Here is a 22,038-nt window from a genome sequence, read left to right on the forward strand (position 1 = left end):
AAGAAATTAAATTGGTGAATGCTGAAAATAAACAATGACTGAAAAGTCAGGGGAAGGAAAACAAGGCAGGGTGGATGGTGCCTCTCTGTGGTGTTAGGTGGGTCAGGGAGGTGGCACTGTCACTTAGCTGGGAAGTGCTGCTCAGCCCAGTGGTTTTGCTAGCTACTCTTAGAATGTTGTCTTTCCAAAGGAAAACGAGCCTTTCTGTCCTGAAAATGCTATAGGAGCAACAGCCCCGGAGAATCCAGGTGGTCCTGGATGGTAGGTCCAGCATGGTCCTCCTGTTGTGCAAAGCTTTGTTTCCCCAGAACAGTTTGGCTGATGCAGCTGGGAAGAGGCCAGTGTTAGAGAGAAAGAGGAAAGAAAAAAACACAATTCAGTTCTCAGTAAGGCCCCAACCTGCACCTTCTCCATGATCCCTGTCTGACATCGAGGTGCTAGAACACTGGGCACCATGAGTGTACCTGTGCTTCAGGCAATGTCCCTCCCTGATGTCCTACAGATGATAAGAAAACAAAACAGCTGTGAAGAGGAGCCTTGGACCCCTCTGCTTCCTCCTGGTTACTCTCCAGGCCAGTCAAGGGAGTGGGGGAGCTGGGGCTGACAGCCCTTGGCCCTTGTATGAGGGAGATAGCGTTGTGTGGGGCATGAGTAGGCCAGGCTGGGGGAAGGAGGAGATGAGAAGGTTCTTGCCTCTCATGGGACAGTGGAGTGATCCTGCAGCCCTCCCTGCTCCTGTGTCTTTGCTACCTTGGGTGAGGTGGGCTTGATGCTGGGGAGCACTGGATCCTCCCTCTGGTGCTTTGCCTCCTTCTTCCCAGGCTCAGGACCGAGGACCGGAGGCTCCACACAAATCGGGCTAGCTCGGGCACGGCTGTGGCGGCACCGGGCCGCGTCGCCTGGACTGCCCGGGACGGTGTCCTGGCGTGCACCGGGGAACGAAAGCGACGTGGAGGGGGGCACAGAGTATGTGGAGGGGCGCAAATCGGAGCGCGGGGAAGACGCGCACCCGGCCGGTGGAGCGAGGTGCCGGGGCGCGGAGGGGTCAAGAGGTGCCGGGGCGCGGAGGGGTCAAGAGGTGCCGGAGCGTGCCGGGAATGCCGGCTGCGAGGGCAGAGGGCTGCCGAGGGGTGGCGGGTGCGGAGTCCCGGAGCGCAGGATGCGGAGATGCCCCGCCGTGAGGTGTGGGGATGCCGGGCGGTGGGGTGCGGGATGCCGAAGCGCGGGATGTCGGGGTGCCCCGGCTGGTCCCACCCCTGTGCGGCGCTCCCCGCCCCGCGGCCCCGCTCCCCCGCCCTCCCTGACGTGTGGCGCTGGCAGCCCGGCCGGTTCCGCATTCCCGACCCCTCCCCGCAGCCCAGGGGCCGCTATATAACCGGGGCTGATGCAACCCACCCCGCCGCCTGCCACAGCCTGCGGGAGGCGCGCACCGGGGCGGCGGGCGGTGGCGGGCCGAGGCGCCCCGGCGGCGGCCGGCACCGACATCGGCACCCGGCGGGGCCCGGGGGTCGGGGCAGCGGCGGAGGCGGCGGGGCTGAGCCTGCAGCCCACGCCCGGCCCCTACGGCCGGGCCCCGCGGGCACCCCGGCAGCCCGGTCGCCCTGCACGGTGGGTGTGGGCGCGGGCGGGGGACGTGCCGGGCGGGCCGGGATTGCGGCAGGGGGCGGGCGGCGGCGCGGGGCTCCGCGGGGGTGGCGGACAGCGGCGACGGGGGCCGGGCTGCGGGGCGCCCGGAGGAGTATCCCGGCATCCCGCGGCAGCGGGCACGGGGCTGCTGTCCGGGCGGTCGGGCGCACCGCGGAGATGCGGGGAGACCCCCTACGGGTACGGGCTCAGCCGCACGGGCGGCTCAGAGCAGGGCTGCTACCCCCGCACCCGGCGATGCGCGGGGGCTGGGGCTGCCTCTGGGGGTGCCTGGCTCTGGGCTGCTGCTGCACGGAGGAGCTGCGGGGCGGCGGGGGCGGCCTCCCCCCGCTTTCGGGAGCTCCTGCCTCCGCTTCACCTGCCGCCTGGGCGCGCAGGTGAGGGGCGCGGACTCCCTGCGGCTGCCGGCCCGGCCCGGGCGGGCTGGTTGTCGCCAGCCGTGTCTCCAGCCCGGGAGGCCCGGGGAAAGGAAAGGGGCCCTGGAGGTGCCCCCACCGCGCGGTCCCAAGTCCGCTTTAGCAGTCAGGCATGGAGTTGAATGGAAGTTGCATTCTTTTGCACGCTCTGCTCCAAGAGGCACTTTTCTTTTTTCCATGGAAGGGAAATAGGTTTGAGAGCAAATTGGGGGAAAGGGAGAAATACCAGGGGAGCAAGAGGCACATTATGTTTCCATTTTCCTTTAATGAAGGCCCTGAGGAGGTGTATTTGAAAACACAGGGTCTCCTATGCCTTCAAGGAGGGTGAGAACACTGTGCTGGCTGCTTCCAGGGCCATATGCAGCGTATGGTGGCCAATGAAACGGGGCCTGGCTCGTTCTCTTGCTTGTCTTGGCAGCCTGCTTCATGGCTTGCATTACCAGCCCTGGAACACAACCACTGCCAAACTGTGAGTGTGTGTGTGCGTGTGTGTGTGTGTGTTTGGGCTCCAAGAGCTCAGCAGAAGCAAACGCTTCTGCAGCTCTGACCAGGATTTTTTAGCTAGTTTTGAGAAAAATTGCATTAAAAACTCTGTCTGGAGGCTCTTGACAGAGTCTGCCCTGGGAAATTGTTGGTAAAAGCTTGTGTGAGGGCATCTGTGAATGCCAGTCTTTGGCGTTCAGATTCTTGGTATGAATCCTAGTAATTTAAAAATGCAAAAACCTGCTGCAGTGGTCGTCTAGGGAATGAGTGTATGGGTGCAGGAGCTGCCATCCGCACCATTACTGGGTCATACAGCAATTGTTTGCCCCTGGTGTCTGGGGAATTAACAAAATCTGCTGACTTAGTGTGCAGGTTATAGCCTCTGCTTCCTCATTGAGATGCCTATGGATTCTTTCCCTGCATCTTCTCAGTTGAGTATTTCCCTCCTTACAGGATGCAAAGGTCTCTGTGCTACATTCCTTGCCAAGGAAGAGTAAATACTCCCTCAGACCTCTTGCCTCCCCCTGCCCTGTCCATCTGAGCAGCGTGTCCAACTGCACAATCAGCACTGAGCATCTGCTCTGTGGTCTCCTTCCCTGTGCTAGCGTTTGCTACTTTAGCTGCATTGCCTGGGCCAGGTACTTGGCAGCATGCAATGTCTTGAATTTGAAGCTGTAAGAGGCTCTTTTCACTGCAGTGGCTGTTCGTGGTGGGCCTGGCCCCAAGAGCAAGGGAGGCAGAACCGTGGTGAGGCACGGGACCCCTTGCCAGTGTGTGTGTGTCCTGCAGTGGCAGTGCAGCAAGGAGGGGGCACTGCGAACCTGATGCCATCTGTCTTTGGCTGCATTTCTCAGTTGCTTGGACTGTCCAGAGTATCAATCCAAACATTGCAGGCTATTTTAACATGCAGCCAGGGAGCTGAAGGCACATACGGGCCTCTCAGCTGAGCAGTGCTGTTGCAAACTAGCCAGAGCTGGTCTTTATATGGATTAGAGGTCTTTGCGGATGACCCTGGTATTCAGGGCATAATTTTGAGGACTTTGTAGTGGGGGTGGGGTTTGTAGTCTCTGAGGCCATCCTTGGCCCCCGAGGGCACAGCTTTGTGCTGGAGCAGGATTGTCTTCTTGAAGAAGATTCTAGCCCTGACCACATGTGGTTGTGGAAGGTCCTGGGTAATTTCAAGAAGTCAGTTGTTAGGCTGCAGCTCAGACATCAAGGTCTTCTCAGACCAGGATATTCCTTCCTTCTCAAATCCCTTTGAGCCGCTTCAGGTGCGAATAGGGTAACTTTTACCTTCCTGCTCTGTACTAGTGTCCAGTGGGTGGTTCAACCTCAAATAATTAATTGCAATCTTAATAATACTGTGATAATTAATAGCATTTTTTTTCAGTTATTGCAATTAACTACTGCAGTAGGGGAGCCTTGCTATGGTAGGTGCTGTACAAAACCCTGCTGTCACAGGTTGCTTGGAAGTCAGTCGCTGCATTGCAGTGGTGGGAGCAGCTAAACTGCTTTTTGCTGCCCTGTGAGGGTATGGAAGAAAATGCTCAGAGAGAAAGAACAGTGAGCTGACTGCTTTGCTAATGGCAAATGGAGATTATTTCTAAATAATAGAAATAAATAAATAATAGAACCAGTACCCCCTCCTCATAAAAGGGACGAGAAATCAAAGTATTAGACAGGCAGGTGTGGAGACCTAATGGTGAGACTCTGTTGGACCAGGGATTGCAAAGTGGCATTTCTGCCAAGGAGATGCTGTCTTCTCTGGGCTGCCCAGTGTCTACACTGTAGGAAGCTTTGAGCTTCCCTGATGGAGGAGGGAGGGCAGCAGGGCTCCTCGCATTCCTGTTTTTAGAAAGCTTTTCACAGCCCTTGGTCTGTCAATGACTTGGATGTTCCTCCTGCCAGCTAGATGTGCAGGACTGAGCCAGAATGTTCTCATTCGTGAAGTAGGTTTAGAATTTCACCTCCTGAGGAACAGTTCTTCATAGCTCCTTCTTCTGTTCAGCACTGTGGCCCCCCACTCGCTCTGTGAACTGGGGGTGGGAGGTTACATGTATGTGCACTCACAAACCCTGCAACTCTTCTCCCACCACATGGGGTTGCCTGTGGAAGGAAAGGAACAGCAGGAGTGGCAGCTCCAAGTGTCTGTGGGAAGGGCACAGATGCATCTTTGGACCTGCAAACCTAGAACCTGATTGTAGGAGCTTTCTGTCCCTCCTGGGATGGAAATGGAGTGTGGAGGTCCTACAGTGAGTAGTGAGGTACTACAGTGTTCTGCATTCTTGAGGTGGCATGCTCCACCTCAGTGCACTTGATAGGCCATGCTGTGACTGCGCCTTTAACTGGTCTTTAAACAAGGAGGAATTTCTGTGATGCCATAAGACAGCAAGTAATGTTATGTGCTCAGTAAAGAGAGAGCATGCACATTTTTTATCCCAGTTGGTGTCACTGCAGCTTTTCAGTATGCTATAGGTGGTAGGTTCCTTGGCATCAACAGGTTCAGCAACTGAATGAATGACTAAACACACCGTGGCTGTTGTTAAAGTCCATGTTTACCAGAGCTACTGCATGGGGATCTGAAAAGACTGGTTACCCCCAAAGGGCTTGTCTGCTGCTGTGTTCTGATGTTTGGTAAATAACTTTGACACTGATCACGGTGGTGCTTGGCACTGGCCCTGGAAGTTACTGCTTTTAACAGTGCAGAGCAGAAGCAGCTAGGCAGAAGATAAAAGGTGCTACTCAAAATGAAATATGTCTAGAGCAGATAGAATTGTTTGGCAGTGGGAGAGTATCGTATTTTAGACAGCAGAAGAAAGCTCTAATTGCATGGCAAAGTACTTGTGTTACTGGGAATATGGGGTAGTGTCTTTCTGCCTTCATCTTCCCCCACTGGGGCCTGAACCTCAAAGTGGAAGTGGAAGGTCTGTAGGCTTCAGACCATCAGCACTCTGCAGTCTTCTCAGAAGAGTCCAGATAGAAAAAAGCAAGTGGCTCAGAGCTTCAGAGAAGGAGTGATAGCCAACTGCCCTGTCTTTGTTTAGGAAGTTACATTCTTGGGGCATGAGAAGTTGGGTATGTCAGGAAAGGGCTTTCATATAAATCATCCTTCTGCTCACAGAATGAACTAGATAGATTCAATGCATGACATATGGAGTGAGGTAGCTTGATAGCCAGCAGCTAAAAAAAAAAAAAAAGTTTAACATGGTAATAAAGCCAGAGTAGAATCTAAGGAACTAGAAGTTGGTAGCACTGCTTCTGATCTCCGAAGCAGGATTATTCTTGTGGGCCAGGGGCAGATGAAAGGCCAGTTACTGTGACTTGGGTGCTCCAAGATAGTACATACAAATGGCAGTATTGTGCTGGGTGCTAACACACTGATGAAGAGATCAAAGATTGCTTGTATGGTGGCTTACAGACTTCAGCAGTGCTCTGATGCGTGGCAGCTGACAAGTAACGGCAGGCACCCAGGCTGAGCCTGGTGAGAGAATACCAGGCAGGCAAGGCCTTTATTCTGCAGGCAGCATGGAGAGGGGCTGGTAGGACAGACTATGCCTTAGTGCAGTGCTTAACATGGGCAAAAGAGAAACATACAGGTAGGTACAGAGTGTCAGAATCTGCTGGCTGACAATATTAGATGCTAGAGTGGGTCTCTGAGCATCAGAAGGGTACTTGCATCAACCATTATAGATGTCAGCACATGTGAAATAGCTTATGTTGTAAGAAACTGTGATTGTATTATAGACAGCAAAATTGAAAATAAGGCTGCAGATAGCCCTCACTCTCACCAAGGAAGCTGACACCAGAGATAAGGCAGTAATGGCAAGTTAAATTGAAGTGTGACTGTCAGAGCCTGCTTTGGTATGTCATGGTTGTCTCTGCAGGATGATGATCTTGATGCAACAGCAGCAACTGCATTTGGTTTATAAAGAAACAGGCAGGGCCTTTGGATAAGGGGCGTGCATAGGATGGTGAGGCAGTCTATGTACAGGGAATTGAATGTGTGATTTCAACACAGGTAGGCATTCCTGTGCCAGTTTTAGTCTGTGGGTAAGAATAGCAGTGAAGAGGTGGCAGGAGGGGTGTGAATACAGGCAACTGGAGTACAAGCCCCCAGGGATACTGGGTTATACGAATTATGCCTACGCACGTTAGATTTATGCTGTAACTGCTGTGCAAACATCAGCTTCTTAAAAAAACAAACCCAAAACCAAACAAAGAGTCCCCTGAAAAAGCAGCAACCAAATCAGTATAGGAAGAGAAAAAAAACCCCAACCCATTTAAAAGAAAAAAAAGCCCAATAACTTGAAGATTAGAACTGCAGGAGAAAGAATAGAAGGGTATGTGGAGACGGGGTCCCTGAGGAAACTGAGCAACTGTATGGGACAGAAACAACTTGGTAAAGCTTCTTCCCTCTAGGCTGTGGTTTCCAGAAGATGACAGACTCTGTCAATAGGAGAAAAACTAAGTGTAATGGGAGCTGCCTTTAAGAAATATTAAATCAAGCAGTGTCACCAATTGCTGGCCATAAGGACGTAATTGGGGAACAAAGCACACAAACACTTGAAACTGGTGGGAAAGATGGAGCAAAACCAAGGTGAGCAAAGAAAGCTGTACTGCTGTCAGCTTTCTGGGTATGAGACTGCTGATAAAATAACTGAGTTGACTGAAGCCACAGGAAGAACAGTGCCCAAGTGAGGATGCAGAAGTTGCTGCAATTATCAGGAGGGTTTACAGACATTTCGGCAAGAGGTCAAGTCTTGTGTTACAGCATTTTAACCAGAATAAGGGAGTGTAGAGGCAAAGCTAAGGAAATAAAAACTAAATTTTGACCCGTGAAATCACATGTTGACCAGATTTTTATTGCAAAGACAGTTGCTGAACAGAGCAATGAATAGCATAAGCTAGTCATCATTGAACTGAAGTTGTAAGAAAGTTTTCTCTGTCTCCTAATTCACTCTGGATCATCTTGATGTCATGGCACAAAATGATGAATAGTATTGGTGCAGAAGGTAGAATTATGGTGAATGTAAACACAAGAAACTGGTGTCGTGCTGATCCAGTGGTCATATGCAAGACTGCACATTCTCTTTCCCCTTGCTGTGTTGCTGTTGGCTTCAGTACATGAAAAAGCATCCCTGATACAATGCATACAAAGGAATTGTGTGGTTCAAATGTAGGACACCAGAAAACTAGGTTTTACTGAAGATACAGCATTTCCAAGCTCATGTAGGGAGATGTTGAAAGACCACCTGTGACTGAGGGAAAAAGGCTGTGTTATTAATCAGTTCTGAAAAGAAAAAATCTATTAAGAATCCCAACTAAATCACCATGTTAGAAAGAGAAGGAATAGAGACATGAGTTGGTTCATGTGCCTTAGAAATGGCAAATGCTGTAAGGGAATATCCAGAAAGGAATTAAAAATTGGTAAGGCACCAGCTGTATTCACCCCATCCAGCAAGATGTGGCTGTTGAAGAGCTGCAACTTAAAGGTCAAACTCAGATCCTGAACTTTCAAGTTCTGCCCAACCATGTGAATATGATACAAATATGATGGAGCTATAATAGGCGTGTCCATGTCTACCATGCTTTGGGAGGAAGACTAAAGTATTAAATAGAATTCCATATTCTGGCTTTTTTTTTTTTTTTACATACTCAAAGTACAACTCTGGCACTGACCAGAAAAGAATAGGAAAGTATCTGAGACTTGGGATGAAAAGGAAGTTGTGCTTACATTAGGAAGAAGCAAAGGAGTGGAACAAACTTGGAGTTTGTTCAAGTCTGAGTCCCTCCAATCAACAGGAGTGACAGTGCATAGGGCTGAGAGCCCTCAAGAACTGGGGGGATGATCTGTTACTGCACCCCTGCTCTGCAGAGAGGGATGGCACTTCTCCTCATTCCTTTTTATTTCCATGATTATAGCCCTGCTGGGAATGGTGTTGCATTCCTCTCCAAGGCCTAACTACTTGACTCTTGGCAGTTCTCAATGTGCTTCTGAGCTTTTTGACCCTTGAGCAAGCTCTCACTTGTGGAAGACATTTTTCACTCTTTCCACCTAGTCCTCAGCTCATCTTAATGTGCAGGTTTTCTAGAAGGTTTCTGGCACTTTGGTTTGATCAGCTTAAAATTTAGTTTATACTGATAAAGGTGTGATGTGGGCTTTGGCACTGCAGTCCCTGGATCCAGGATAAATTGTTAGAGCATACTGGATACTGGGCCAACCCCTTCACTCTGACCTGTGTTGTGTGTTACACTGGTACAGAGGCTATTTCAAGGCATATTAAGCTACCAGATCAAAGATGCAGAAGGAGAAGATGTGCTGGAGCAAACACAGTGTTCTCTCAAACCTTTAGCTACTTGTCCCCAGGGACCTGTCCCAGGCTCAGGAGTGCATGGAAGAGGGTGCTGAGTGGTCAGGTTGTCTCACAGTCTGAAGACTGGATTTCTCCTTGCTCCTTATTTCATAAATTGCAGTCTGCCTGAGGACCTGGACTGTCTAGCCTGGGTGCTGTTGACTGCATGTCGTAATGAATGACAAGCACAGGACTGCCAGCAGTCAAGGGAGGGAATTGTCCTGCTCTGCTCCACACATGTGTGGCCTCTCCTTGAATACTGTGAGCAGTTTTGGGCAGCACCATAGAGAAAAGAGATTAAACCATTGGACGGCATCCAAAGGAATACCACAAGGATGGTGAAGGAAAGGAGGGGAGACTACATGAGGAATGGTTGAGGTCACTTGGGTCTGCTCAGCCTGGAGGAGACTGAGGGGAGACCTCGTTGCAGTTACAGCTTCCTGTGAGGGGAAGAGGAGGGGAAGGTACTCTTATGACCAGTAACAAAACTTGAGGAAATGGCATGAAGCTGAGGCAGGGGAGGTTTAGGCTGGATATCAGGAAAAGGTTTTTCATCCAGAGGGTGGTTGGGCACTGGAACAGGCTCCCCAGGGATGTGGTCACAGCACCAAGCCTGGCAGAGTTCAGCAAGTGTCTGGACAACAGTCCAAGGCACATGGTGTGACTTTTGGGCTATCCTGTGCAGGGTCAGGAGCTGGACTCGATGATCCTGATGGGCCCTCCAACTCAGCATATTCTGTGAATCAATTAAAACCGAGTCCTCCAGGTTCAGAATGGATTTTGGCATCCAGTACTAGGCTCAAGTCAATTCTCATCCTGAAGCCTGTAAAAGCATGGACCAGGGGCCCAAATCAGTCTGTGAGAGACTTCAAGGGATGCTCATATACTTTTGCTACTGATCATTCTTCTATCTTATTTTTTTAATTTTGATGTAAGCTGTTCAAGCTGGGGATGGACATCTGTAGGATTGCTGGTGAGGGGTGTGAAAGAGCTGGCCCAGGCTGTGCTACTCTTGATGGGTGTCTTCCCCAGTGCCACAGCATGTCACCTTGGCCGCAGCATCAGGGAAATGGCCAGCTCTGCAGTGTATACAGCTATCCCAAAATGGTAGACTGAATTTAACTCCATACAGCTCTGTCTTGTGGCAGAGGGTCCTAGGAAGAACCTCTAGATTTACCTCCCCTTTGTCCTGCCATCTCATTGACCCAGTGCCTTCCTGCTGGAGAGGGATGATCTCTCAGGAAGGTGGTAGAGATTTAGCCACACTCCCTAAGTAACTTGTCTGAGTTCCTGTCTGGAGTGCAGCCTAAGGTTGTGATGGTGCTTGTTTCTGGGGGGGTGAAGCATCTTAGCCATATGTAGGCCTGAAAGGAAGGGGAGGGAGGTAGCATGCAGCTTCAGAGCCCAACTGCACTGGGCATCTTTGGACACCTTACAAGATGTCAGTACAAGATTGCACTGCAGATGTGGAATTACTGTTTTCTAGTTTAGAGATCTCTGTGGAAGAATGAATATTTTGCATCAGTTTAGGTCCTTGCAATCTCAAGGAGTTGACCTGTAGTCTTTTCTGACAAGTATCCTTACCAAGTATTTTTCATTTCTGTCACCAAATGGGCAGGAGTTCATTTCATCAGGTAGTATCACTTCTCTTGAGAAGTTACTTGTCTTTCCTGTCTTCTCTTCAGGCTTTAATGACCTTATGCAGATCACCTCCTGCCTGCCCAGCTTCTTCTCCCCACAGCAGTGCTCCCAGCACTGCCAAGCACTGGCTTGCTCTCCCCTTTCTTGTCTCCTAAAGGATAACTGGAGCAGAGGGCTTGATTCTTGCTTGCCACCTCTTTCTGTCTAGCTGCATGTGCTTTCCCTGCTCTTTCTCAAGTCTTCTTGGTCACAGCTGAGCAAACCCTGACAGGGGACATGTCATGCTGACACCTGGACCCCTTCATTGGCAGATTAGACTGTATGACGGCTCACAGCTCATTGCAGCTTGTAGGCACTTTCTGCTGTAAATCATTCTGTCTGTCACACCAATACTGCTTGCACAGCACCCGTGCTGGATGCTGTGGAGCTTGCATTAGCCTCTCTGCCCTTAACTAGCCTCTGTGCCTATTTTTCCTTCTCTTCTGCTGCTTATCTCTGGTTCCTTCACATTAAAAAATATATTAAATAACCTCTTGGGTAAAAAGATGTGCCAGCGCCAAGAAATCCTTAACTTTTGTTTGTCATGATTAATCCTGTTCAGCCTGCTCCCACTGACTCTATCTGAGCAGGGCAGCAGGAGCAGGCAATCTCCAGAGATCCCTCCCAGCCTCAACTGTTCTGTGATTCTGTGATCCAGCAGTTCTATCTCACATGCTGCTTTACTTGGGTTTTCAGCCTGGTACTGACGTAGATTTGTCACCCCAGGATGGCAAGTGCTGAGCAGCTGTGGCAGCTGGCTTGGCTAGGTGTGTGTGCATGTGTCTGCACGACTCTACTGCCTGGGCCAAAAGTCTGTACCACCCTTATCAGCAGATGAGGGTGGATACTTTGGAAAGAGCAGGGCAACTGCATGTTATCCCTCATTTAATGTTCTTCCTTTCTCTGACACTTGGTGCTGTGAGAGCCTCCGTGAGTTCCCCTTAATGTTTGTTGAATCCTGCCTTGTGACTGGCTGTTGTGGTTGCAGGAAGCTACACTGTGAGATTTTGGGTCCACTCCTTTAGTCTGTTTCTCTTTTGACATTGCTGGTCTTTATCCCTGCTGTGTTGGTGCCTCCTGCACAACGGCAGAATGTGGTGGATACCTGGAGGCTCCTACAGTCTGCTGGGACTTCTCTGGATGGGCAGAGCAAGGAGAGTGCACACATGCTGGGACACGTGGTTGAGTTGAAGAAGAGTGGCAAATGGCTGCTGTGTGGACAGAAGTTGACTCTAAATGTTGTAAAATAGGTAACTTGTGAGTGTCCCAGGCCAGTTACACAGCAGGGGTGTTACCTGCATTGCGGCCAACATCCATCTGCTCCCATGGCTTTTGGACTAATGTAACAGCTCCAGCTCTATGGACTTCCTATTTTAGGTTTAATTTTGTTACCTCTTTGCTGCTTGTTCTTTGTACTTATTGGGAACTCCCTCTCCTCCCTATAAGTGACTTGCTGAAGGTTGCCCTGATCCTATTCTCACTTTTTTCTCTCATGACAGAAGAAGACTTTTGAACCTTTCTGAACCTTCCGCTATTTCCCTTCCCCTCCAACCTTTGTTTCCTCATGTCTGTGCTGAGAGATGTTTGTGGCGTTTTTTTTTTTCTTGTAGTTTAATCCATGGTCTTTGTGTGCTGTGTCCCAGCCCTGACCAGTGGCTGAGCTTGCCTGGAAGAAATCCAGCCTAGGCATATTATGGTCCTCTTTGTGCCATTTTCTTTTTGTACTAATAATCCACATAATAATTAATCAAAACTCAATTAAAAGCAAACCTTAATCTGCTGAAGACACTCCAGAAGAACGTGTCCATGGGATCACATCACTGTCATTGCAGGCAGCTCCTGTTCTTCTGGTACTTTGCCTCTCAAGTCTCTTCCCTTCCTGATCTACATCCCAGTAGCCTATCCTTCCTGTCAGGATTCATACATTTTGGTTTCTATCATACAGATTTTACTTATTCTCTGCCTTTGCTCTTCCTGGGGGAAAATGTCTGCCTTCCTTGATTCATAGCCCTGTAGGTGGTGGGACTGTAGCATGAGTCTGTCTTGTGCTGTGTCATGAGGCCCTGTAGCTGGGTTGTAATGGTATCTCTGTCCCCCTCCAGCCTAGGAAGCTGTTTCCCTTGCTATGATGCCAGGGCAGATCCCCGACCCGTCGCTGACGGCTGGCGCGCTGCCTGGGCTCGGCCCCTTGACAGGACTGCCTGGCACAGCCCTGACCGCCGAGGAGCTGAAGTGCGCTGACATCCGCAACATCGGGGCCATGATCTCACCGCTCCAGTTCCTGGAGGTGAAGCTTGGGAAGAGACCCCAGCCTGTCAAAAGTGAGGTGAGTATTAGGGGCTGCTGGGGCAGAGCTGTTGTCTGCACTTGCCTGGGTTTCCCTCCTGCCCGTGCTTGGCTGTTGTAGCAGGGTGGCCAGCAGCATGTTTTATAAGCTCCCTGCTTGGTGATGTGCATGCATGTTGGCAGCTGCTCCACTAGCTGCCTCTTCTCCCTGCCTGATTTTCTGTCCTTGGCTGGCAGTGGTAGCCTCAGTGTCCCAGACCTGACTGGTCCAATGCAACAATTGGCAGCCATCTGAACTCAAACCCTGCACGTGGAGTGAGGTCTGGTGCAGCCAATCCCTAGGTTGGGGCACACACAGAGTAGAAGTCACACAACCTGTCACTCATGTCAACAAGCCTTTGGTGCTTCTGGCATTGGTGTTGCCTCTCCAGCGGGGAAGGGGTGTGTGGACAAGCAGTGTGGAGCAGTGACTCAGCCTGTGCCACAGGTGCTGCTGGCTGGGAGCCATTGCTTGGGGTGGGCCCTGGCTTCACCTCGATTTTCCTGGGATGGGGAAGCTGGGTGGTTTCTGCTTGGTACCACAGGCTGCCATGTCAGAAGCAGGCTGAAGGGAATAGGGAGATGCTTGGACAGTGTTTTCCTTATGTGGCTGTCCCACGTGTTGGTTGTCCAGTCTTTGAACTGGTGGTGAGTGTTTGCACCTCCTACTGCCTGCAGATGGAGCTGGGAACCCACTGTTACAGAGGTCCCACGTTGGTGAGGGTGCTGGCTGCTCTTAGAAGGTCCAATAGAAAGCCCTCTGAACAGAGCATTTGCTCTGTGTGAGGTTACCTCAGATGATGCTGTATGAGGATGGGGTTGTGTTCTCTGTGTTGATGGACAGCCCCACTGGGAGAGCTGCTCTCCTCTTGGACAGGTGTAGACAGATGCTGCTGGGCTGTGTTCTCTGGAACTGTGAGCAAGGATGTGCTAGATGATGTGAAAAGCTGCCTGTGGTGAGCTGTGAGCTGAAGGGAGTAAGATAGGAATTCCAGGGAGCAACCTGCTCTCCAAATGATGCTGGCACTTGATTTATCCAAATTTTTTGGGAGAAGCTCAGCAGTAGCCAGGCCCACCTGTGCAGAGCATCCCGGTTCTTTCCCCTCAGCCATTTGAGGTGGACTCCTTTGTTGTATGATGTAGTCCATCTGATCACCTTGCACAGGAGCTCTGTGCCCAAGAGAGTATCCAGTCGGCTTGTGCAGTCTGGAGGTTGCCTGGGAAGGACTGGGCAGCTCTGCAATGGGAAGAGCTGAGGATAGGATACTGTGGGAGGCCATCACAAGGCTCTGGGGAATGCTAATGGCTTCCATTCCTCTATGGGCAAAGCAGTCACGGATTTGCAGCTGAAGCCAAATTCTGTTCCAAGCTCTTGGCCCGAGTATTAATGCAGCAAATGGTCTGCAGTACCTGCCTTGCTTCATGGGTTGGGGAAGAAGGAGGGTAACTCTGTGGCTATGCTATCTTCCCAGGTCCAGCTTCTTTCCTGGGGCATCTCAGGCACCTCTGAGCTGGCCCTGCAACCGCTGCTTTTGCTTTTTGTGGGCATGGGTATGTGATGTAACTGGCATCTGTGTAACAAGGACAGGGCAGTTCTGCCCCACAGCAGGTACTGGAATTGCTGAGTGTCCTCTGAGCTAGCTGTTACGGCACCATGTGGAGGAAAGATAAGAGAAAACTCACTGACAGCCCCTGCACAGCTTCCATGCTGCTGGTTCCTCCCCTGCATGGCCTGTGAAGCTGAGGAGTTGAAGACAGCAAATGGAGCTGCCCTTGGCAAGGCTTTGCAGAAAAGCCTGAGGGAGCTGAAGCAGTAGCTGCTTATCCCATGAGTAGCCAAGAAGCTGCCCACGCACAGTTTTGCAATGCAGCCTGCAGCTGCTTTCCTCATGCAGGGCGCTGGAGCCCAGGAATGCTTGGTGCCGACGTGCCACTCTGTGGTGCTGGAAGGACAGGCTGCTTGCCATGATCCTGGGCAAAGCAGCTGTCTCTGCTCTGCTGGGGGCACCAGCATTTCCTGGCATTGGGGTGTTTGTGCCTGGGGGCACACACAAAACCCACCCAGGGGTGTTTGGTGCCAGCTTCTCTGCAGGGTGATGGACAGCCCCAGTGGGAAAGCTGCTCTCCTCTTGGACAGGTGTAGACAGATGCTGCTGGATTCCTCCACCATTGAATCCCACCTGGGGTGGTCCGTCTGGGACTGAGCCCTGCCCCTCAGGCAGATGATCACCTTGGTCTCTGAGGCTGCTGATTGAAGCAGTTCAGGAGGCATCCCCAAAGCTTCAACCCACATGGAACCCCTGGAGATCAACTGCTGGGACATGCTATTGAGGGATACATCATCATTGTTTTATGTGCCTCTGAATAACATCCTAACCCTCAACACCAGGGCCGTGTCACCTTTTTGAACTGAAATCAAGCAAAAGCAGATGGGTAAAACTTGCTTTCTTTAGAAGGAGAACTCTGCCCTGAGAATTTGTGGATTCCTTATACCTGGAAATGTTCAAGACCAGGCTGAATGGGGCTTTCAGTGGGGTTGGAACTAGGTGATCTTTAATGTCTCTCCAAACCTTTCTATATTTCTATGAAGCTACAGGAGCTGTGGTCAAAAAGCAGAGCCAAGAGTTCAAGCTGCTTCTGTCTGTGTTGAGCCACCTTCCTTGGGCATCTGTACTCCATCTAAAGGATACAGATCTTTGCTGGGCCCTCTGTGGGGTGGAGGCAGGGTCAGAGACAGGTCATTTATTCTGTAATTCTAGTTGAGTGGACTAGTGGGGCATGGAAATTTCAGGCAATTCCCAGGGCTGGTGCAATTGCTGGTTGCTCTTCCAGTTGCTGTTCCACTCCAAGATGTACTTTTGAAGCCAAGTTTGGGGGTGTTTTTTGAGCTTTGGAGCTGTGAGAACATTACCTCTCGGGACCCTCCTAGTAATCCTTGAACTAAAAGGCCAAGAAGCTGTCTTGGGGTAGATGAGTAGTTGGTAAATGTGCAGAGGGGAATTGTATCTACCCTGATGTCCACCTCCTCTTAATTTCTATCAGGAAATTTTCTAAGACCTCGCAGTGGAATGTAGAGTGAATGCCTTCCAGATTACTTCTGCTAACCTGGCACATCTAAGTTATGTGGGTGCAGTGTGAGCTGTCCATTTCTGACTGGACTTGAGGGTATTAGCACAGCTCCCATCCTAGCTCTTCAAGTGTGGTACAGTGGTCCCCCATGACACTGCCTTGGCAAAGGAATGGTGACAGCTTGGCATTATGGAAGTCTGTGAATAGCTTGTGCTGGCTTTGCTTAATATTTTAGCCCCAGCTAAAACAGCAACTTTGGTATAATGCTTGCAAAATAAGGTGGAAAAGATGCAAAACCGTTAGTGCTATAAAGCTCAGACACTGCTTTCTCTAGCAGGCTGTGTGCTGTGTATTGGACATGTGGCTTACTTAAGGCACCCCTTCACCCTACCTTTGTTGAGTCCACGTTTCATTCAGTCCCTGTGCATCACACTGGGATATTTTGATTAGTGGGTTTTGGACTTGGTGACTGTTAGCTGTGTGCACGGTCTACTGTGGATGATGGCACCTGCAGCCTTCATTACTATCAGGCACCACTGGTGTCTGTACTTGTGGGGTGATCTTGTGGCCACCAGGTATCGGTCAATAGGAATCAGGCAGTTCAGTCTGACAGCCTCAAATTTCCAAGACCCAGGCCAAATGTGGATGAAGGCACAGGGGACCTTTTCTTCTCTATCCATGCTACAGAGTATAACCTGACTTCACAGGGCTTTCCAGCACTCAGATTTTTCCTTGAAGGAGCTAGTTTGGATTCTTGGATGTAGGCATGCCATAGGCCATTTACACAGGCTTTGCAGCATGTATCAATAAATACTTTGATTATGGGTTTCTAACTCATAGGGCCTATTGGCCTGGCCTGTGGTTTGAGTTAAAGAGCACAGAGAACTGAGTCATGGTGAACAGTGCAGGTACTGCTGTGTCCTGCCTCCTTACAGGGGATGCAGGATCTGTCCCCACCATACTGTGGTGGCCCTGTGACTCAGACAGTCCCAGGTATTGGAAAGGGGCAGGCCCAGCTGTAGTATCTTTCACGTTTTTCTGCCTCTTGTTCTTGGCTTTGTGAGTGATGCTTTCAATGTCTGTGCTCACAGAACTGAGCCTGTAGATGTCTGTGTGACAAACCACCCGTGTTCCTGGGAGGGGGCTCTATTCTCTTTCTCTTCCCTCTCTCAGGAAGGGGCAGCCCTGTGAAGGGTTGTCTGTCCCCTACCAGCCATGTCCTCAGCTGTGGGTACAGTTCTCCGTCTCTGTGTTCCAACAAAGTGGAGGTAGAGCCTGTAGCAGCGGCACACACATGGGATTAAGTCATGTTGCTGGTGGCCCATGACCACATGCTCACCCTTTCCTCCTGCCCCAGCCCACACCTGCTGGCTCTGACCTGGGTTTCTCTGTCTTGTTGTAGCTGGATGAGGAAGAGGAGAGGAGGAAAAGGCGCCGGGAGAAAAACAAAGTAGCAGCAGCACGATGTCGGAACAAGAAGAAGGAGAGGACGGAGTTCCTGCAGCGGGTGGGTGCCCCAGTCTGTCCCAGGGCACAGCAGGGACCTCACTAGAACAGTGTTCCAGCTGCAGACAACATTGCCTTCTGAACTGCCCCTCTGCCTCCTCTTGCTCCAGTGCCTTTATCTGGGAAAATACAGCCCCTGCTTTTCATGAGGCTGTGGAGGTGGTGGCCATATACATTCCCAGGCAGAGCTTACCCATTGTACCAGGGCTGGAGAGGGCTGGAGGTTGGCTCTGGGCTTGCGGAGAAACAGGAATGATATTGCCTCTGCCTCAGTGCTGGAGCAGGAACACCCATATGAGTGTGGCACAGGACAGGGGCTGGCAGTGTGCTGGAAAATCCTAAAGATTTTAGAGGCCAGATGCCCACTCCACCTCTAACCCCAAGGCAGAAAAACTGTAACAGCACCTTGCTGTTTTTCTGAAAACACTGGTGAGACATGGGCAGATGACACAGCGTGAGACAAGGAGTCACTTCACAAGGGCAGATCTTACAGATGGGCTGTGTGAAAACTTAAACATGTGTTTGTTCCCAAACGCCTTACCAGACCACAGAAAGCAGCCAGGCAGGCAGAGTTTTTGCTGGGGTGCTGCAGAGACCTGCCCCAGGTGGTGGCTGTGTGTTTCTGTGTGATGGCACTAAGTAGCACAAGGCAGCAGGGGCTGTGGGACAGCACTGAGCAGAGGTGGCATGTTGGCCAAAATGTTTCTTGTATCTTGTCCTGCTAGATAAAGTCACATGCGGTTGTGTTCCTGTCCTGCTAGGAGTCTGAGCGTCTAGAGCTCATGAATGCTGAGCTGAAGGCCCAGATAGAAGAGCTGAAACAGGAGAGGCAGCAGCTCATCCTGATGCTGAACCGGCACCGTCCCACCTGCATCGTGCGGACAGACAGCATCAAGACGCCTGAGAGCGAAGCCAACCCACTGCTGGAGCAGCTAGAGAAGAAGTGAAGGTGGCACAGGGCCAGGAGGAGGAGACAGTGGCAACAGGGTCTTCCAGGGTCTCTAATGTATGTACTGTATGAAGAACTGTGCACCCAGGCCTGGTGCAGCCAGGACCCAGTGGGCTTCCTTGGGAACTATGGACCAAACATGGGAACAGAGACAATCAGGAGCCAGCCAACCATGTACTCTGAGGCTGAACCTGGGACCAGGGCTGGTGGTGCCAGTGAGGGCAACCTCCCTGTGATACTCATCACAGCCCTTCAGCCTGCTCTCAGCCCTGGGACCCACAAAGCCACTGTGTGTCCTGCAACGGCCACGCAGCCTGTGGGTAGCAGGGGCTGCAGGCTGAAGAGTGGCAGCTGTGCAGTGCCCACCAGCACCCTGCCCAGAGGCTGCCGCTGCTCCTGGCACACGCTCCGGAGGGAAACCCAAACCCAAGAACCACAAACACTTGATGCAGCCCCATCTGGTGGGCAGGCCTGTCGGGGCTCGGTGGCGCAGGCGCCCCCCACAAGCACACTCAGTATAATGTTTACAGCCCAGCTGTCTGTGTCGGCCGTGCTTTTGAATGCACATTTTTACACTTTTTTAAAGTATTTTTTACAAAGTTTTTATACAGTGATCTCTATATGGATTTATATAATCACTAGATGTGATCCCATAGAAATGTATGTTATAATGGTCTGTTTGTTACAAACACATACGCCACAGTTATCTCCATTGTGTTACTTGTCTGGTAGCATCCAGATCCTTTCCTGCCATGCTGGGAAAGGGGTCCAAGCTGCCCTCTGCAGTGGTGTCGCTACCCTCTCCATCCATGTATGTCCTTCATAATACTCAGTTCTGTATCTCTCAGTAAATGCTACCTTTGTGTATGCTGTCCTCCTGTAGCTCTCTTTGGCTCAGCAGCACTGTGGCAGCATCTGCAGGGCTGAACGGGCCAGGTGTGTTCATGGCTGAGTGGCACAGTGGAGCAGATCCCAGAGCTGGTTTTGGTGGTTGTGTTAGCAGCTGTGGGAAAGGAGAATTCACCTAGGAAGCTGGGAACCTTGGAGGCAGCTCTGACTGCTCAATGAAGTAGCTCAATGCTGCGCACCAAAGAGGATAGGCAAGCATAGCTTGCTGCTTGGAAAGGCAGAGGGAGACCATGTCATCCTTAACTGGTCCTTTATGTTTTAGTCCCAAATACAGCAGTTTGAACTCATTTCAGGGATGAGAAAGAGATAAGGGGGCTATCACAATGTCCTTGTCTTGGTGATCCCTTTATGTGCCTTTGTGCTTCCTTCTGCCTGGACTGTGCAGTTCATGGCTCAGATCTGACCCATTCCTCAGCTGCTGTCAACAGCCAATCTTCATTCTTTGAAAAACGTGATACCTCTGCCTTTCATCAAACTCTGCTGAAAGGTTGCAGAGTATGTCCTGGGCCTCCTTGTATTTTCTCTTTATTTCCCTCTGCAAAGTGTATGTGGTAATAAATTCCCTCTTTGGTGGTCAATGGGAGCTCCCTGTGGATACCAGATGATCCAGGCATCTTGTCCACAGGCATCATGTACTTTTTGCTCACCTGGTGACCTTTCACTCCCCTGCTACACGGCTTCCAGCAGCACTGGCAGTGCTGGGGGTGCAGGCGATGGCCTTTCTCTGGCAGACAACCACATTGCAGTAAAAATTTCTTCTGTGGAAACAGCTGGCTTGGAAGATAAATAAAAGGTGCCCTTTGAAACCCAGCATGCTAGAAGCAGCTAGCAAAGGTAGAAGCAGAAGAGTGATATATCTACATCAATTTAATGCTCAGCTATTCCAGCCAAGGATTGGAGCTGAATCCTAGCTGCCCAGGGGTTGGAATGAGATTATCTTTAGGGTCCTTCCTAACCCAAGCCACTCCCTGATTCTGTCACCCAAACAGCCTTCTACTGTATTCCAGTCAGCACCAAGGCCTTTGACACTCAAAGTTCAGGGCATTTCTTTTTCAGGTGACTTGTTTGTGCTGTAACACAATAAGGTTAAAGCAGAGGGTTTGGGCCCTTTTCCCCTTTATGCCACAGGCTCTGACTGTTGAATGGAAAAGGTTCCATCTCTGTGCAGTGTGCTATACTGCAAACCCCACCTGATTTCTGTAGGGGACAGGCTATTAGATGATCTTGACTCCGGTAGCATCTGACCTCTCAAAACCCAGCTCCCATCTTCTCAGAATTAAAAATTTTGCTTTGGGACAGTTGGTTCACTGGCCAGGCTTGTGCATTACAGTGACAGCTCCTGGGCAGGAGCAGAGGGCACATTCCAGGCACAGCCTTCTGTTGCCAGTGCAAGAACATGCTCCCAAACTTAAAATGCAATGGTTCTACCTGGGCCGTGGCAGTATCCTTGCACTGGGATCCACTTCATGCATGGACTGGCAATGTGGATTTGCTCGGAAGAGTCAACTGGCACTTCTCAAAGGGCTAGGAAGCCACCTCCTGGCCATCCCACACCACCCAATCCTGTGTTAGGTGCACTGTGGACCACTACTGGAGCAGAGCTGAAGGGATTTCGTACTTCTGGGATAGGACTTGGTGCGGTGGTGCTGGAGCCAGTAGCCTGGTAGTTGTGGGGCTGTTGCCAGCCCCACGTCCCCGGTCCAGCCAGCCTTCGGGCTGCATCCCTCCTCCTGGTGGGCACACGCACACGCACACGCACACGCACACATGGATCCCTCCCGTGGATAGCTGTAGCTGGTTGTAGAGCCGCAGTTGCTGGCCTTGGGCGCAGGAGCCCTGAGTACGGCAGTCGCCACTGGCACACAGCTCTGGTCTCGCTCGCTACTGCTCCAGCCTGAGGCTCCCCGCGCTCACCCCAGCCCGCACACGAGGTGTCCGGAGCCAGGCGCGCAGGAGCCGGGCGGGATACGGCAATGCGCGGGCACCGGGCACCGGGCAGGAGCGGCCGGTCCCTCTCCCTGAGCTCTCGTGGCTCCTCACCCGGCCCGGCCCCGACCCGGGCAGAGCCGCCGTGTGCTCGGCGGGCGGGCGGAGGCGGCGGGAACCGGGGCCGCCGGCAGGAGGCGCCGCGGGAGCGGCCGGGCCGGGCCGGGCCGGGCAGGGCGGCCGGACGGGCACGGAGCACGGCTTGGGAGAGCGCCCCGAATACTGAGCGCAGCTCTCGGAGCGGGTCCGGAGCAGCAACGGGCAGGCGTCTGGAGCACCGCTCCTATGAGAAAAGGCAGCGAGAGCTGGGGCTGTTCAGCCGGGAGGAGGTTCTGGGGGGACCTCAGAACACTTTCGAGTACCTAAAGGTCTCTGGGTAACCTTGAGAGGGACATTTTACCAGGGCCTGTGATGATAGGGGAAGGAGCAACAGTTATAAACTTAAAGAGAATTTGGATTGTATATAAGAACATTCAAAATGTGGAAGGTGAGGCACTCAAACAGGTTGTCCAGAAAGTGATGAATGCCCCATACCTGGAAGTCTTCATGCCCAGGTTGGATAGGGCTCTGAGCAACCTGGTCTAGTGCAAGGAGTCCCTGTGTGTGACAGGGGGTTGAAACTAGATGGCCTTTAAAGATCCCATTCAGTTCAAACCTCTGTCATTCTATGGTTCATGATGCCATCCCATGGTTCCATCAGATGGTTCTTGTTAAACAC

The 22,038-nt window shown here is 51.4% G+C and overlaps 1 protein-coding gene across 1 annotated transcript; it reads left to right on the plus strand.

Moving 5' to 3' along the window:
- The first annotated feature begins 1,369 nt into the window (after positions 1-1,369).
- JDP2 (Jun dimerization protein 2) lies at positions 1,370-20,431 on the plus strand. Its single transcript, XM_058835316.1, has 4 exons — positions 1,370-1,608; positions 12,679-12,902; positions 17,373-17,477; positions 18,238-20,431. The coding sequence occupies exons 2-4, from the start codon at positions 12,702-12,704 to the stop codon at positions 18,421-18,423; spliced, it is 492 nt and encodes a 163-aa protein (XP_058691299.1). The 5' UTR covers positions 1,370-1,608; positions 12,679-12,701; the 3' UTR covers positions 18,424-20,431.
- The last annotated feature ends 1,607 nt before the right edge of the window (positions 20,432-22,038 follow it).

The sequence above is a fragment of the Poecile atricapillus genome, chromosome 1, assembly GCF_030490865.1.
Source record: "Poecile atricapillus isolate bPoeAtr1 chromosome 1, bPoeAtr1.hap1, whole genome shotgun sequence".
NCBI classification, from domain to species: domain Eukaryota; kingdom Metazoa; phylum Chordata; class Aves; order Passeriformes; family Paridae; genus Poecile; species Poecile atricapillus.

Coding starts and splice junctions, on each gene's coding strand:
- JDP2 (XM_058835316.1), top strand. CDS start 12,702: ATGATGCCAGGGCAGATCCCCGACCCGTCGCTGACGGCTGGCGCGCTG. Junction 12,903..17,372: donor CCCAGCCTGTCAAAAGTGAG/GTGAGTATTAGG, acceptor GTCTTGTTGTAG/CTGGATGAGGAAGAGGAGAG. Junction 17,478..18,237: donor GGACGGAGTTCCTGCAGCGG/GTGGGTGCCCCA, acceptor CTGTCCTGCTAG/GAGTCTGAGCGTCTAGAGCT.